The sequence below is a fragment of the Corylus avellana genome, chromosome ca2, assembly GCF_901000735.1.
Source record: "Corylus avellana chromosome ca2, CavTom2PMs-1.0".
In the NCBI taxonomy this organism is placed as follows: Eukaryota; Viridiplantae; Streptophyta; class Magnoliopsida; order Fagales; family Betulaceae; genus Corylus; species Corylus avellana.
The window spans coordinates 7136988-7154733 of record NC_081542.1 but is presented as its reverse complement, the minus strand read 5'-3'; the positions used below and the strand labels follow the sequence as shown (position 1 = coordinate 7154733).

The 17746-nt window shown below is 35.4% G+C and overlaps 1 protein-coding gene across 1 annotated transcript; it reads right to left on the bottom strand.

Annotated features, from left to right (window-relative positions):
• Window positions 1-1438: 1438 nt before the first annotated feature.
• On the bottom strand, window positions 1439-16879 carry LOC132170313 (5'-3' exoribonuclease 4; the record flags this gene model as incomplete). Its single annotated transcript, XM_059581241.1, is given in 21 exon segments — window positions 1439-3087; window positions 3324-3406; window positions 3840-3915; window positions 3994-4098; window positions 4204-4355; window positions 5011-5085; window positions 5186-5226; window positions 5305-5381; window positions 5594-5722; window positions 7203-7273; window positions 10599-10694; window positions 11834-11887; window positions 13103-13189; window positions 15054-15131; window positions 15391-15555; window positions 15655-15795; window positions 15908-15970; window positions 16067-16186; window positions 16347-16538; window positions 16622-16698; window positions 16777-16879. Coding segments are annotated over 21 exon segments (2694 nt in total), but the record flags the coding sequence as incomplete, so codon positions are not given.
• Window positions 16880-17746: the final 867 nt, after the last annotated feature.

Here is a 17746-nt window from a genome sequence, read left to right as displayed (position 1 = left end):
GTTGCTGTTTTTCCATTCAAGTTGCTGCCTGAGACACTACAGTCCAATGCATCCTGAGTTTCTTAGATTAACTACGGAGACTAATTTCCCATGGTTATTGTTGGGAAAATAAATTTATGACAAGCCAACCAGGTTTGAATGTGCACAAGAACAGGAAGAAGCCATCTGGAGCCTGGAGGGGATCATAGAGAGCCTGTTTTTATCATGTTCTTAAGTCGGCCAAGGGTTATCCCATAAAATGCAGGGTAAAAAAAAAAAAAAAAAAATTGTTAGTTATCACCGAATAAAGGAAGCAAAAGACTCCGGAGGGGAAAAGGAGTCACGGATATCTTGGAAAATGAAACGATACAACTTTACACCACTCGCCAATTCTGCCACATCTTTAGTAGGCTTAGGTAGTTTGGTAAACCAATTTGGTGAAAAGTGTCAAAAGGAGCTTTCAGCAGACTCGTCAATTTGGTGAAAAAAAGTTTATAGTGAGCACTGTTAACACCAAAAGAATAAAAAATTATTTATATTTCTTTTTTACTCTCTTCCCCCTTCTTTTTTTTTTTTTTTTTTTTTTAAAAAATATGACAGTTAGAATAAAACAAATATCTATAAATGTAACCCTTAAGAAAAGACAAACATTCAAAAATATAGGTGTTTAGAAAAAATAATAATAATAATAATAATATTTAAATAAAATAGTAAGAGTGAATAGCTAAAATGATGATGCCCGTTGAGAATACTTTTAAAAAATTGATAACTAAAAAAATAAAAAATTTAACCATTTTAGGTAGTAAAAATTGATGAGTCTAGTAGGGATGCTGATGTCGTCCTTAATTCATTTTATATGACTCAAATGACTTGTGTTCCATGGACAGTTGGACACTCGGACTGTGGCAGAACAAAATACTTTTGTCCCAAATCTTAATAAAAAAAAAGTGCCATCTGCGAAATTCAGCTTGCGTAGCCAGTTTTCCCTCTCATGGCCTTCGTCTCGACCATTTCCAAATAACAATCCATTTCCCAACCGAAAATCCCAGGATTTACATGCAATTTTAAAAAGTGTGAACAGCAGTGACCCGTCAGTAAGTAGTCTTTTCTTCTTCTTCTTTTTTTATTTTTTATTTATTTATTTTTTTTATTATTATTATTATTTTAAAACTACACGTTACAATGACCTTCCTTTCAAACTTTTAAAATTTGCAACATACCTTACTCATCTGCCAACCCCTTTCAGTTTCAGCTACCTCTCAGGCTCCTACTAGTATTTTCTGTTTAATTATAATGGAGAGGTCACATGCGTTTCATGTGACCCAAAATAACCAAAACACATCAAGTAAGATAGGAAATAAAAATGTATTCTTTTTTTAAAAAAAATAAAAAAGAGGCCGTGGATCATCTCCATACCCGGCCTTAACTTCATATTCATGGTCAGTGATTTTTTTTAATCTAAGCAAAATATTATTTCTATAAATTTCAGAGATATTCAGTCATTTTACATCTACATTACATGCGGTCACAATAGGTTAGGTCTAAGTTAACAAAAACACATTACAAATTGAGTAATAATTTGAGGCTGATTAAGTGTAATTTTTCCTTCGTTTTTCCAAAGCTGTAGATAGATATTATCACTCACCCAGAATGAAACAACGTAATCGCTGATTACATCTTCCCATCTATAAGGTTGAAGATCAGATTCTATGCCGACTAAAATGTAGAATCAGTACTTCCTGCTGACTACCTTTTTTTTTTTTTTTTTTTTTTTTTTGAGGAAAAAAAAAAAAAAACAATTACAAAGAAGAGCAAAATGGAAAGACAGATTGATGCTTCCTATGACCCTAAACCAATGGCAACCAACAAGTCTATTTTACAGTCGTCTCTAACAACCCATTAGCTAAGCTGACCCTAAAATAGCTCAAGTGAGTCCACGTCCAAATGGTAAAGCCAGAATCCAGAAAAATGCCCCAACCATTTGTTCCAAATTTTCTGTGGCTTGTACTCAAGTTCTATCATCAGTTCCTGTGGCCACGAACTGGGTGGACCGATCACCTGGCAAGGGGAAATGTACATTGGCCAGCACAAATTGTCGTGAACCATCAAACTCGGAAATGAAACTTCTGTAATCCCAACTGGCTCAAACCTTTCTCTAATGGTACAGAAGAGAGATGGTACACAAACTCCCAAGTTTACATTCTCAAATACTTACCCCTTGACATGCCAATGGAAATCATCATTGGATTTTGGATGGATCACAGTGAATTTTGAATCCAATGTTGATTTTCATTCACGTTAGGAAGTAAGCATTTGGGAGTGTAAACTTGAAAGTTTGTGTAGCATTTCTCAGTAGAGAGATTACTATGGGGAAACCGGCAAGATCCAAACCATAATCATCACTGCAGGTTTCCAGAAGGTGGCATATCCTGGAAATGGATTCCAATATCCTGGGAATGATTTCCAGAATCTGAAATATCATTGGGGCTGCGAGTTTTAACCTGATAAACCTTCTTCACCTGCACCTGCTTCTCATATATTCCAGAAGATGCAGTTTCTTGTTGTCTGTTATACATTCCACCATTTGCAGCTGGTGCTCTATTGATCCACTTGTGGGGCGGTGTTGGAGGAGTCCCCATGTTCTGCACAAACTTGTTAGGTGGGTCTGTGGCGTGTCCTAAATTTGGCATACCAATTGACATCATTGGAGATGACATCACTGTTGGTGGTCTAGTTCTCGCACTTCCTTCTATTGTCAAGGCGTGGAAGTCTTCTAGATGTTGTGATCTATCTTGTGTCCTAAGATTCTGTCTATCGCCTTGCATGCCATTTGATACGAGGTGAAGCCTAGGCCTAGCCATCATCCCTGGAAAATTATTGTACTGTCCAGGGTAAAAATTTGGGTCTCCAGTAAAGCCCCTTTGGTACCCAGAGGGTCCAGCCGGCCTCTGTCTGTTGACTGTATAGTTGCCTGGGAAGTTTTGACGTGACGATTGCTCAAAAGATCCAGAGGATGAATTGTTAGTTTTTATGTTAAGTGTGTTCTTTACAAGGCGATGAGCGGCTTCTCCTAGTAATGGACCTGCTATTGCTCCAGGGACTTGCGGCCTGCAAACAGATGCATTACATACAAATACTAGAAACTTCAGTTGGTATTCACTTTTCTATTTTCTATTTGCGACGTTGGAGGTGAAAGTGAAAGCACAACCTTCCACTTAAAGGAAGGGTCTTTTATTCCAACACTTATCCCAACCTAGTCCCCAAAGAGGGACATAAATAACAGAATAACATAAAGTAAGACCATGCAAATTTTACCATAACTTGCTTAGGAAATACATTCTCACCTTTCTCTGCCTTGGTGCCGCCGGAAACCATTGTCTTCATGCCATAACCCAGGGGACGGTTTAATATCGATAGGTGTTAAAATCTGCAGGCGTAATGAATATCATCACGCATAGGGCACATGATATTATAAGAAAACATTTCAAAACAAAAAAAACTTGATGACAACTCTTCCTGCAGCCATGCTAAGAGCATATAAGCAGGGAGCAGGGGAGAGCAGGGTCTCCCTTAATCAAACAAAGGAGTCTACAAGGATATAGGCAATTCTAATACATGTCTGTCGTGTTATTAACCATGAAAAAAAAAGGGCAAGATGAGTGTTCCAATAATATCTTTTAAATAAATATGCAGGGTCAAATCTCCATGTTACTCGGATGAGAAGTATTTAAATTCTTCCCACCAACAACAATAGGGTCCATTTTCTTTCATGCATTTAAAGGATTAAACACAATCCAAAGGATTGATAACTGGAACTTTTCACAATTAACAAGCAATTTTAGCAGCAAGAGTCTATATACCTTTTTGGGTATGACTACACCCTTCGGAAGTTCTGGAATGTGTTTATGGGGGCTAGGCAAAAGATATGTTACATTGCTGCAAGGCAAAAATGTGATGTGAGAATAGTCACGAAGCTTAAACTTTTCAGACTACTATAGTACGAGGGGTACTTACATGACTGTGTTATTATCAACGTCTTGCAATCCACTGACAGGGGAACGAACTACATTGCTCATTCCATTTCTCTCACATAACCAAAGGAATCCATTCATTCCACCACTGAAAAGGGCAACAGATACAAGTAGTTAAAACAGTGGATGTTCCTGATGGCAAATGATCATAATTTTTCAAAATTGATAATTACATATAATGAGATTAACCAACCTAGCATTTATGTCAATTGGCCAAACAAATTTCTGGTGTGGGGGTAAATGCGAACATATTGTATAATAATAAAAAACATGTTGAGCCAAAGGATGAGCACGATGTACATAAAGCAAATCAAACATCACGCTATTCCGAACCTGCTCTTCCTCCTGCATATACCAGCTAGAAGATGAGCAACACTTGAGCATTCAAAACATGAAAAATAAAATGCTGACATCATCAATGTTTTTGCTGCTGGTGATGGCCCTAATGATTCATGAATTGTAGCCATCCCACCTTGCTTGAAACTACTGCTGGTGAAAAAGACTCTAAAGTGACAATTCTGACAGAAGCAGGTACTACAGGAAAGTGGGTCTCAAGCAAATTGATTGAAAAGGAACTGCAAAGAAAAGAAATCATCTTTTGCACTGTCCCTTTGGTTTACAAGAGAATTTTGTTGAAGAAGAGTCAACTTTCCCATGATGCATCATCCTACTAAAAATATAGGATGGAATTTGCATGGGGCCCAGTCACAGGAAAGTAATAAAGTGGTGTATTAAAAGACTTTCCTTGCTAATCAAATGCAAGAAATTTATTTTACTTTTTCTTTCCTTTTCCTTGCAATGAAACTGAACCTTAATTGCGTGATTTCAAACAATTCACATCCAGCAGAAATATGGTGGGCATAATGATTGATTAACTAATGTATTCGGAGAAAATAAAAGTAGTTCATCAATGAGATTTACTAAATGATTTTAGCATGAAACAAGAAGTAATATGTAAATTGTAAAAAAGGTCACATATAAGAAATCCTCTCTTCCAGACCGTTAAAGTTTCTTCAAGTTTCTTTGTCGCAGCGATCAACTTCTTCTCATCGATGAATGGCAACTTGACAACACCCTGTTTTCCACAAAATACACCCCATATAACTTCCATCACTTTGTCAAAGATGCATAGAAAAAAAATACCAAACCGCTTTTAATAACAAACAAGAAGCTACCTGCCATGCAAAGCGCTTGCCATTCATGTCAACCTCAAAATCTGTCCACAAGGAACCCTGATTAATATTGGAAACGATACAAATCTTTTCAAGTTAAACTGTATAACAATCTATCTTACCAGAAGGATAGAATTTAAGGATAGGTGATGACAGGTCAGTCATCAACTTTTTGTATTTTTCCGGCAGAGCACTTGAACTGTCACATGTAAGTAACAAATTTACCCACCACCATAGACAGCAGAAAGGGAAAAAAAAAAAAAAAAAAAAAAAAAAAAAAAAAAAAAAAAAGGGGAAAAAAAAGAAAAGAAAAAAAGAAGCAGATATATGTTCCATCTTCAATGAACTCAAATACCAACATAACTATTAAATTTATCAAATAAAAAAAATAAAAAAGAAGGAAAAAAAGACCTTGCAGCTGGCAGAGTTCCCATGAGTTGATCAAAGGGTTTAAATGGCTCCCCCAAGAAAAAAGTTATTTCCAATTCAACAAGATCTTTAAGATCAGAAGCAAAAGGAGCATAATGGTATGGATAAAACCTGAAATAGGCAGTAAATAGATACAAGTTTTAACAAAGAACTATAATGAAGAAAGTATTCTATGCCTTATGAAGAAATAAATAAATAAAAGCAGATTTTTTTGTTTTTGATAAGTAATGTAAAATTTTATAGATAAAGCGTAAAGCACCCCGAAGTACATAGAGAGCTCCTACAAGCCCCAAACCCAAGAAACACTAAAAACACCCACAACCCATCCAACCCAAAAAGCCCATAACCCCAAAACCCACAAGACAACAAAGCCCAAAATCCTCAATCGCGCACAAGAGTGAGCCTTGCCTATCCTACGCCTAGACGATGCTCCCTTCGCATCATAGTTAATGGAGCATTCCAAATTCAGAAGCTCTCTTCTACCCTTAACCTTTGAAGGGGTAACCTCTATGGAGTCTTTGATCCCCTCATCCCCTAGCAAAGCCCAATCTAAAAGGGTGGCAGCGGGAAAATCACCCAAGGGGTATGGAACCTCTCCATCCTCCCCCTCACTAACCACCATCTTCGAAGACAGACCAAATCCATACTTCTGGGTATGAGAACATGACAGATTGATAATACTGAGAGCTACTGGAAGAGAACAGCCCTGAACCGCAGAAGAGCCCGGCTTGAGAAAGCCCCGCCAGAGAAAACCCACATCAACGCATGATGCCGGGATTTGGGCAACCTTCAGTGCGATCTAGGTATCGATATTAACAGACGGACATTGGAACACTCCGGCGTCATCAGGGCATGCCAAAAAAGGAGATATTATCCTATATCTTAATGTGTGCTGAGAATGAGAGAGAAAGATGCACTCTTTAACCGCTGCAGTTAAGATAGTTCTACACCATTGAGGATTAACAATTTGGCAAATTATAACTACTTACTTTGGTAAACCTTTATAACAAGGACACAAATTTCCTACAAACCAACTTCTTTTTTGAAAAGTCTGAAATAGGCAGTAAAACACAAACCAACTTCTAAAGTGGCATGTGTTCCTTAGCATGTGAAAATCACATGTTTTTTTAATAGCATGTGCTTCTCACATGCTTTTTTAATAGCTTAAAGGACATGTCTCGTCGCTTTTAGAGGCTGATTTGTAGGAGCTTATAACAATAGGATCCTATAGAGTGCACACAAGTTCTCAAAATTTTCAATTTCTAAAAAGAACCAATCGCAACGTCTTTCTAGACAACTTTCTCTTCTTCAACCATGACTTAACATTGCTTTCACTCCAAAGCCTCAACACCAATATATAGCTTCAAGAATGTACCTATCTATCCAAGTGCATTCTAATCAACTTTATTTTAATGAGACGAGAAATAAGAGGCAAAGGAAGCATAACAGTTCCATTATCAATACAAATTGAATTGCAATAGCTCAAACAACACCTCCAACACTCATAACAATAGGGTGGAGGGTAAGGTCCCCCGCCCCCCCCCCAAAAAAAGGAAAAAAAAGAAAAACAAAGGAAAACACCAAAACTGACCATTGCCAGGAGCGAACGCCTTGGTAGTAATAGTGGCAGACCCAACATAAACCTTCCACATACTTCCAAACCTGAAAAGAAAGCGGTCAGCCCATATGAACAAAGATGCTAATGGCACCTTTACATGGTATATCAGCTACTAAAAATACCAAACACAATTTCTATCAAGAAATAAGCATACTTTACCCAAATAAATAACACTCCTTCCCCAAAAAAAACAAACAAAAAAAAAAAAACAGTGTGGACTACGCATTTCAAAAAATAAAAATAGGGAAACTACTAGAGGTCTAATAGTTTGTATTCTAACGTATTCAAATTGGAATATGGCCACTATTGTAATCTCTGATCTTTCTTTTTGATGCACGTGATTTACACATGCAAATTTTAATGAGACTGAAAGAACATGAAACAATGTGATCTCAGGAGGGTAAAGTGCAACCTTTAAAGTTATCATTTAGTAGATCAAACAAACCCAAATCACCGATAGATCAAATGTAATTAACTCAAAAGAAAATGTAAAAATGTAAGTTACAAAAAAATATGTCTCTAATTCTCCGACTTCCGCACACATTTTAATCTCTAAAGATCATATAGCTAGGTTATGAGTTCATCGCCCTAGAGAGAATATCAGAACATCAGTATAGAATTTAAACTGATTTACAAATATTTGATTAGGTGCATGTATCTTCCACTCACTGTTTACTTTGGCACAAAATTCTCATAAGAAAATTTTAAAAGATATTTGTTAATAAAAATCTATATCTTTGGGTAGGTAAATTAGCATAAGAGAGTTTGTTATCTCTATGTAACAAATTTTAAAAAGATAAAAGTCTTTACCTAAATTTGTTTAATTTATAAATTTACTAATAATTCTACTTATCTTTATTTCTTTCAGAGGACAAAAAAAAAAAAAAAAAAGAATCATATTAGAGTTTCAAAATGTAGAGATGCTTTCTCATGGTAAGAAGCAACTACACAAAGAACGATGATGCAGCCAAAAAGGGCTCTCAGAAAAACAAGATCAACCATAAAAGTAACTAGAAAATATAGCCTAGTTTTGATGTGGGATCTAATTAGCATCCTTCATAGGCTACTTTAGCTACCATTGGGTCTTAGTATTTAAGTTTAGGGAAACTACACCTACCTCCCTCCAATTACCTCCTAATTAGCATTGTTCCCCCCAAACTACCTTACCCACTACTTTTTTTGTTTTGTTTTGGATTAAGTAATTGATAATTATCATTAAAAGCGTAAAGGCGCACCTAAGTACACTAAAAGTATACAAGAGGAAGCACATAGCTAGAAGGAACAAAAAATGACAAGAAAATCATTATAACTAATTGACAAAGGAGAAACATAAGCAACTGTCCAAAAATACAAAGTTTTGAAGAAAAATGACTTGATCTTCTCCAAAGTCCTCTCACAGTCCTCAAAACTTCTGTCATTCATTTCCCTCCATAAACACCCTTTCACTTAACCCCCTTCCATTAGGATTTCTTGTTAAATCCAACAAAAAATGAGCACGTGACATAAAATGTCCATTATACCCCTTATCACTAACGTGAAAAAGACAATTATGCTCTTAGATTAAAAATAAAAAGTAAAAAAATATTGACCATGGAGACCCACGACTAGCTCCCATGGTATTTTTTTTTTTTTTTTTTTGAATTTTTTTACCTGATGTAGGAGTATTATTGTCATTTTTTGAGTCACGTGTATCATACGTGACTTGTGAATCTAACAGAAAATCCTAACAGAAGGGGCTAAGTGAAAGGGTTAAGAAGTTTAGGGAGGACATTGCAACTTAAGTTTGAAAGATATTGCAAATTGAGTGGTAGCTAAAGGGTTTAAGTGTAGTTTCCCTTTTAGGTTTATTTAGGTTAGATTCTTGTTGTTCAGTTTCTCTTGTATACTCTTTATTGTGTAAATGAGTTGCACCCTTTTGTACTTTAATAAATTTGATTTACTTATTAAGAAAAAAAAGGAAACTACAAAAACAAAATAAAGACTCCAAAACTTAAGGGGAGACTTATGGACAGAGTTCATTTTAACATTTAAGGAGACTACTGGTTTCCCCTTAAGTTTATTAAGGTTAGATTGCCGCTGTTCAGCTAGTAGAGGAGATTATTAGTTTCCCCTTAAGTTTTTAAGGGGAAACTAATAATCTCGTGTATTATCCAAGGCCTTATCACCATTCAACGCTTTCACCACTTCCAGGACCTCACTCTCCTCAAAGGTTCTTTCCAACCACAAAGCCTCATCGTCATCAACAGAGTTAAGACCATCCATCTTCGGCCTGCAGCTGAATTGTTTTAAATAAAGATAGGTGTAACACTGCAGTACATTCTCACTTATCACTGTGTAACGCTGCAGCCAACCCCAATTTAATTGGAAATGATGCTTAGTTAAGTTGAGCAGAGTTTCATTTTCGACTAACTTTAGACGTTCTTTTAATTACTTTTCTTTATTATTTAGGAGTCCTAATCTATATAGGAAAAGGATTAGCAATAGCCTATGTAAAGACCTTATGTAATCGTCAAACAGTCCTACAGAAAAGAAAGGCCAAAAAAAAAAAAAAAAAAAAAAAAGGTATCAGTTGTAAATGCAAGTCTCAGATGAAAAGTAAATTTGTTCCCTAAAAGTTTTGCAAGCATCAAAGGAAGATAGAGAATATTTAATCATATAAAGAGTAGCTAACGTCAATAGAATGAAGTAACTCCATATTATTTTTATTTTATTTTATTTTTTAAAAAAAAGAAGAAGCTTGGAACGTGATCCCTCCTGAAATTCTAGAGAACATCTCATATATAAAATATCTCAACTTCTGTAAAATACAACGATCATTATAATTGAATGATTTTCTTCAGCATCTAAATAACTCAGATTAGAGTTTTGTGTCTCTGCACCCCATTTTTTTTCTTTTTGTTGGCTATTATCATAATTCATGGTCCTCCCTTTCAGCGTTGTCATACAGTACTAATGATATTCTTCCTTTTGGTCTTCCTTAAAGATTTTCTTGTGCCTTTCAATGGCCTAAGAAACATGGATATGTTCAGCAGCTGATTTTACATATCGTTTTTAAATCGACAATATTTCTTATTCCCAGAAGTTTTTTTTAAAAAAACCACTATTCTACCATGCTCAGCATAGCAAATGATGAAAGCACTGCAGTAACGTTTTAGCATTAAATGTAGTAGCAGTTTTGTATTGGCAAAAACAAAAGAAGGGTGTACTAGGGCGGCGCCCCTTTACACTTTTCGATATGCATTACATTACTTATCAAAAAAAGAACAAAAGAAAGGATCATCGTATTGATTTAGACAAATAACTTATATTCACCACCAGAGATCAATTAATTAATTGTAATGGCAAATTGTAAGAACAAATAAAACTTACTACATCTCTTTTAACTTTCTCAATCTCCTCCAGATCTGATACATTAAATTTCTCGGCATAATACCTCTCTTTGTATCCAGGCTCCCCTAGCTTGACCTGAAGAAAGAGCAAAGTACAATGAAAAAAAAAAAACTAAAATCACTGGATTATGGTTCTTTGGCTATTTTCATGCCCATCTTGCAGGCCCACGGTGAAGTGGGATCCCATTAATACAAATGTTTTATGGAAAAATAGTAATCAACCAAATGCGGAGCAAAGCAATGGAACAAAACAAACTCACACCATATACGGACACCTAACAATGTTAACAAGAAATTGCAATGGTCGACAGAATGGAATAAGAGGTTATTGAAGGAAGGGTGACAGCATATTCCCACATTTTAAGGTAACTTGGGACTCATGGTGGACATAGCGTTAAAATACATTAAAATTAACCAGATCATCCAAGACGACGAGCAGCACAAAAATTATCCAAAAGAATTGATAATGGTAGGGAGAAAAAAAAATACACATCAGCCTTGGATGTCTGTGACATGCTAGTAAAAGACAATAGAGGGGATAAATAACACTGGTAGTTTTTAATCATATTCATTCATTTAGCCAAAAGAAAAAATCAAAATTCCTAGTAGCTCATTATTGACAACATCAAAGAAAAACTCCATGTGGGATTTTCTCTAGATTGTTGAAACATTGCTCTCTCTTCATAACCTCATAATGTGATAGAATGATAAGACATTTTTTCTTTTCAATTTTAAATCAATAATTGACCAATTCGTTTCTTTTTTTCTTTTTAGCGAGTAATTGTGGAATAAATATCTGATTTAAATGTATTCCAGATAGAGGTAAAGCTACTAGGCTACTAGCCTGGACAGGGTTCACTATGAATTCTTTACATATTACTAAATGATATGAAAGAATTCAAAATAAAGGGCTCCTTATGATTCAAATACTTTCAAGGTATCAATTTCTGAATTGTCCTTCACTATAAAAACAATTCCACCTCAATTGTATTCCTGCATCAATTTCCTTTCTCAAGGAGCCTTCTATCTGGGAGACAAATCTACGTGGAATTTTCATAGCTGGTATATATGACTATACACCTAATAATCGCTCAACCTTAGTTGGTATATAGGCTCCAGCAATTGAATCTGCCAGAAAGCTCAGAGTCTACCAGTTTTCAAGAATCCAGAGTAAAATTAATGCAAAAATCTTGTTACACATGTTAGATCACAGACCTTGTCTACCACTGGTGCCTCTAGCTCTTCAGAAGACTCTCTTCTTTCAAAAGCCTGCAATAAATCATCAACATCAAGTCCCAACCAATTCTTATTATTCCTATTCTTGACAGTAAGTTGTTGAAGAACAAATAGCGGAAGAAGCACAAAACTAGTCCAATTTCACATTGGCACTACCAGAAATAAATTACATGTCTATATACAAATTAGAAAAAAAATAAAAATAAAAATAAAAATTCAAAATTTCTGCAGCCAAACATCCCTGTGCTATCTTGTACAGAGAAATGCAGTGCTGCCTAAATTTTATATGATAAGGGCTCAACAAGTGGCAATGGCGAAAACAGCAGCAATAACTGACCAGTTGCTTTCCATGAAAAGGGCCAATTGTCCAGATTCCAGAAAGTAGCTTAGAAATCCATGGAATTATTTCTAGCAAAGGCTCTCTCTTTCTCTCTCATGCACAAACAAACTGTAATTAGTTTCTCTCATGATGGTAAACATGACTCGTGGATAATGTTGAATAGGTGGCTCTGCTCCTACCGGTACAATCAACCCACTATAAATGCAGATGCATCCAACTATGGTACTGCAAGATCATGACCATACACTTAATTTTGTATGGCTGAGATTTCATAAACATGAGTAATTTACACAAATGAACATGAGATGTTACAAACACTATATAGCTAACTACTTTGGTCGGGTCCGCAAATCCACATTCCACAGAACTACTTGGAATAAGTTATATGAATCCCTCTTCACCATTAAGCTCTATCTAGAGTGATTTCCTCATGTCAGCCATTTACTGGGACACTCCCAGAGCTAAACTTGGGCCTTATTCACCTAAAGCAAGAATAATACCGCTAGACCAAACGTTACATTTTCAATTATTACTTACAGTAAAATCTTACAACTTCTAACAGTTAATTAAGTTAGTTTTGATTACACACCTAAAAACCAACTATTACATAAGTTCTTAAAAAACTTTCCATTTTTGGGCCAAATAATGCATGCAAGGGAGAAGCACTGGCAGATTAATACAATTCCATACAAGTCAAATAATCACCAAGGATTTAAATGCAATTTGTTGGAATATCAGATTTTCTGACCAATGAGACGGTCCAAGCATACAAGAAAAGATAGTGGGCTGAACAAATAATAATAATATTCAATTTCCAGGGAAAAAATAGTATCACAACGGTCCAATGGGTAGGGAAACAATACTGATGAGTGATGATAATGAGTAGAAACATGGAGAAAGTAGAATACCTGCTGAATTCGAGTCCGCTTCTGAAAGATTTGATCTTCATTAACAGCAACAGACTGGATAAAATGTTCTACTTTATCTAACATAACCTGGAGATATAAAATAATTGACAATAGTATGTTGTTAACTACAAATAGCATGGCTTCTGACACCATATGTCTAAAAAAAATGCACAGAATTCCAATGGCAAAGTCGCAAAGGGATAAAATTACCATGAAAATAGCATCATGAACTCACAAAACATATAACAAATAATAAATAGGGTAAAGTCTACATACACCCCTCAAACTACCACTCAATTGACAATGTCACCGCAAACTTTTAATTGAAACAATGTCCCCCCAATGACAAAAATACCCTTAATATAATTTTTTTTTTTTTAAATCTTTCTTTTCATAAAGAAAAAATTTTAATTTAATTTTTTTTTCAAATTGATTAGTGTTTTTTTCTTATTGAAAAACATCTAGGGTCATTTTTGTCTTTTTCTTGGCCTTGGGAGGACATTGTCAATTGGGTGGTAGTTTGAGGGGAGACTTATCAAAAAAAAAAAGTTTGAAGGGGGCATGTAGACTTTTCTCTAATAAATAATATAAATCATGAAAATTGATAATGATGATGATGACGACAACAAAAAACGACAAAAATGTTGACGATTATGATGATGACAAAAAAGTGATGATATTAGCTTTTGGTAGAATAATCACAATACCAATAATAAATAAATAATCATGGCGAAGATGATGATGATGAACATCACTTAAAAGCTCAAAATAAAGAAGCTTCTCATAGAATAATCACAAAGACCAAATTTTCAAAAATCAAATGAATGGATGAAGTGGAGTATATCAGATTCAGCAAGGTCTGACACAGACAAAGCTGGCAGTTGACAGTCCAAAACATTAATGTTGCAGGCCAACCATGGCCCAAATATAGGGCCCTTTTTTTATAGGTAATCAAAGGAACTAAAGCCTAGCCCCAACCTCTTTTTCAGGGCCCAAACCTAGTCATATAAGACCACGCAAATTTATCTGCTTTTTAACTTATCTATTTAAGTAGATCTTTTACAACCAAAAAAAAAATCTGTGTGAACATACAGACACTGAGAAAGGGAGCAGACGATAGACACACATTAACATGGTCATCTAAAGTGAGCACAAGCCCAATTTTAAACAAGCAAGCAAAGCAGGTCAGGAACATTAGGGGAAAAAAGAATGTAAAAAAGGACATGTGACAGAATAAAAGATCTCCATCAAACACACAGTATCTAGCATTATCTGATGTTGTCCTTTATGAGAAAATAATATTGTCTAGTCATGCTCATGGTATTTAAATTCAGCAGCACAGAAGCACTATCAATATATAGCGGGACAGCGCCACACTAGTGTGAAAGCATACTAAATAAGCCCAATATCTGAAAGCGCTCCAAACCATCTATTTCTGATTTGATATACCATATAATACTATTATGGTGCCCCATTGCTCACAAAAGACAAAAATAAATAAAATTTACAATAAAAACAAAAACCATAAGTAGGATAGTCGTTACACAAGCTTCTTTCAGCATCATAGCAATTAGATTCTAAAATTCATATTCATGATGAGAACACATGTACTCTATCTACATTGAAATATTTAAGGACTTGCCAAAGGAAAAAACGAACATAAATTTATATGAAAAAGGAACAGATAAACAGCAATCCAGATGTTGTCGGTAGGAAGATGGGGTTGCGGCTTAAATTTTAATTTTTTTAACTTAATTTTTTTTCATGAACCGGATGCATTTTTCATTTCAAAGCCACTACTCAAAGCTATTTAGATTTGTCAAAAAAACCCATCCATTTGTTTGTCATACAAAAGAATAAAAAGATTCTCATGAGTAGCAGACAATCAAACAGTGTACAGAAATCATATTGCACACTGAACACAGACAAATAGACCATTTATAGAAATTACCTCACCCGCATCAGTAAGATAACCACCCATTGCAGCAAACTCACTTCTATAAATATGCATCAGTAAATTTATAGCACCCTGAAGTAGCAAAACAAGCATTATGATTTAGATTAAAAAGAAGCAGAACAAAAAAAAGAGGCAGGGTTGTCAGTCAGTATTAAGATGCTCAAGATTTTTTTTTTTTTTGATAAAAGAATGGGCATTTCTTAATCAAATTTATGGCAGAACTATGGACGAAATATTTACAATCAGTATCTAAGAAGAAGACATGTGCAAACTGTAGTAAATTCTTAACTCGCAACAAATAAACACATCACACTGCCTGCCGCAGACATACCTCCCTGATCTCCAATGTTGGCATATGTGGAAGAAAGTCATTGCCAACGAAAAAACACAGAAATACAAAATCATCTAGTATTCGTTCAAAGTCAATCTCAAATGGAGGGTTGGGAATCTCCAAATCATATTGCAGATATTCTCGCAACACCCAGAGATTGATGAACTGCCAAGACAGAGAATGATTTCAGATATAATAAGACAAATAAAATATAAAGAAGTTTAAAATTGCAGAACTTAAAAGGCAGGAAGTCAATTCTCCAACCTGATATTTCCTTTTGTGAATTGGTGTGTCATCTACTGCATTCTGATCCCCACCACCTTGCCTACCACGACATTCAGCTGCCAGATGACCAACTTGGCCACAGAGAAAACACTTCTCCTGATGCCCGGGCAGTGTAACTACCTGTAAACTCAGTAAAATAATAGATCACCGCTAGCAATAAACTAGTTTTTCTGAGCAGTAGCAATAAACTAGTTAATGTTATGAAGACCGTTCTGCAACATGATTAACTGACCTCTCTTAATATAGAAAAGTGAACCTCATGTGTAGCTAAAGATAGCATAATCAGATCTGCATCCTGATTAAAGAACCAAAAATAATGTGCAAATAAGAAAAGAAGAAAACTGCAACAGGTTTGAAATGATGAAAAGCCTAAAATTGGACAAATACTCACCAGACCATATAGACAATGCCGAGTGTTTGGGTTGAAACCAGGAAGGTTACGTTGCAATCGAATGTATGACATGATTTTGTGTTCACCCTCGCCCGGCACGTTTGAATCAGAAAGAATAACCTTCAAATAATCACCCAATGCAGCCCCATAAATAAATATAGAGAGACAAAGTACCCTGAAACCCAGAAGTATTTGTGGAAAAAGATACAGAAGGGATTAACCATCTGATCTTGAAGGGCTAACAGAGACATGGAACCATGTAGGATAAAATCAATCACACCTTTGTATACCGCCAGCCTGGGTTGTGGTTCAACCTAGAATGTATATAGTACTGAAGCGCTACTGAAAGCGCCACCATAAACTGAGTTCCGGGAGTAATGACATTTGAATCAGAAGTTTCAGGCTTTTCTTTAGGGGTCAAATTTCTCCCCACGGCCTCATATTCTTTCCTCAACCTTTCCTCTTCAGCTTCCTAGCACACCAGATTTAACATGATAATAAATTCACCATTATCATGAATTAGAAACCATTTAGACGACACGAGAATTATCTTACTGCCTCAGATGCATCTTTTGCAGCTCTGTAGCGCCGAGAACGTTGTTGATTCATTTTAGCTCTTGGTGCAACTCCATCTACAAAAGTCAAATTTACCAATCTGATTCTAGTGCAATAGAAATGATCATAGAAAACATATATTAACTAGTGCTCACCAATTGCCATATAAAGAAGCTTCCTTGGACGAACTAATGAGAATAGATGGTCAGTGTAATCAAATATTGATTTGAATACATCATCATAGGTGGTAGGCGGAGGCTGCATTGACGTAGTATAAATATGTTACCAGGTCGTCATTTTCAGACATGTCTATATACATGGTAAATCATCAGATATTTACTATGTTTATGTCTCTTTCAGACATAAACATATCTATGTCTAATTATTTGCTTGCACGCAGAAGAACCACAGTTGCTAGAACAATTATGATAGAGTACCATTTCTTTGGTAAATGGAGGTGGATTCTTTATAAGGGTTTTAATTTCGAACTTCAGAATCCAATGAGCTTCCCAAAATAAAATTCTTATACCCCATCGAAAAGTTTCTTTCTAAATAGAAAACAAAAAAGTGCAAGTTGCATAAACTATAACAAACATAAGAAGCAACTTACAGCTGATTGTTTTCTTTGTCACACACTCCTTATGCATTCGAACTTACTATCATAGTGACCATTGAGGCTTAGTTGAGCCTCATTATAAACACTATCACATATTTAACCCTTACTTTTCACACTGAAAGCCAGTTCTAAAAGGTCGAGTTGATATTATACGTTCCATACGTTGTTCTTTTTTTCCAATTTTCTTTTGGCAAATATGGAAATTTCCTGATTAGAAAGTACAATTGACGTTTACCATATATAGACTGATTATCAAAAATACACACACACAGAGACCGACATGATTACAGAATCTGAGCTCATGTCATCGAATTCCTACATACATACATACTTGCATTCAAACACACATACATATAGCTGAAATTTCTGAAATCATGTTAGTTTCGTCTTCAGAAGCCAAAAATAAAACCAGAACTAAGGAATTACCATACGTATGAAATCGAAACTAAAATCTCTCCCTCCCTCTCTCCTCTCAAGCAAATTCATTCAACTAATTGAAAAATTGTTCA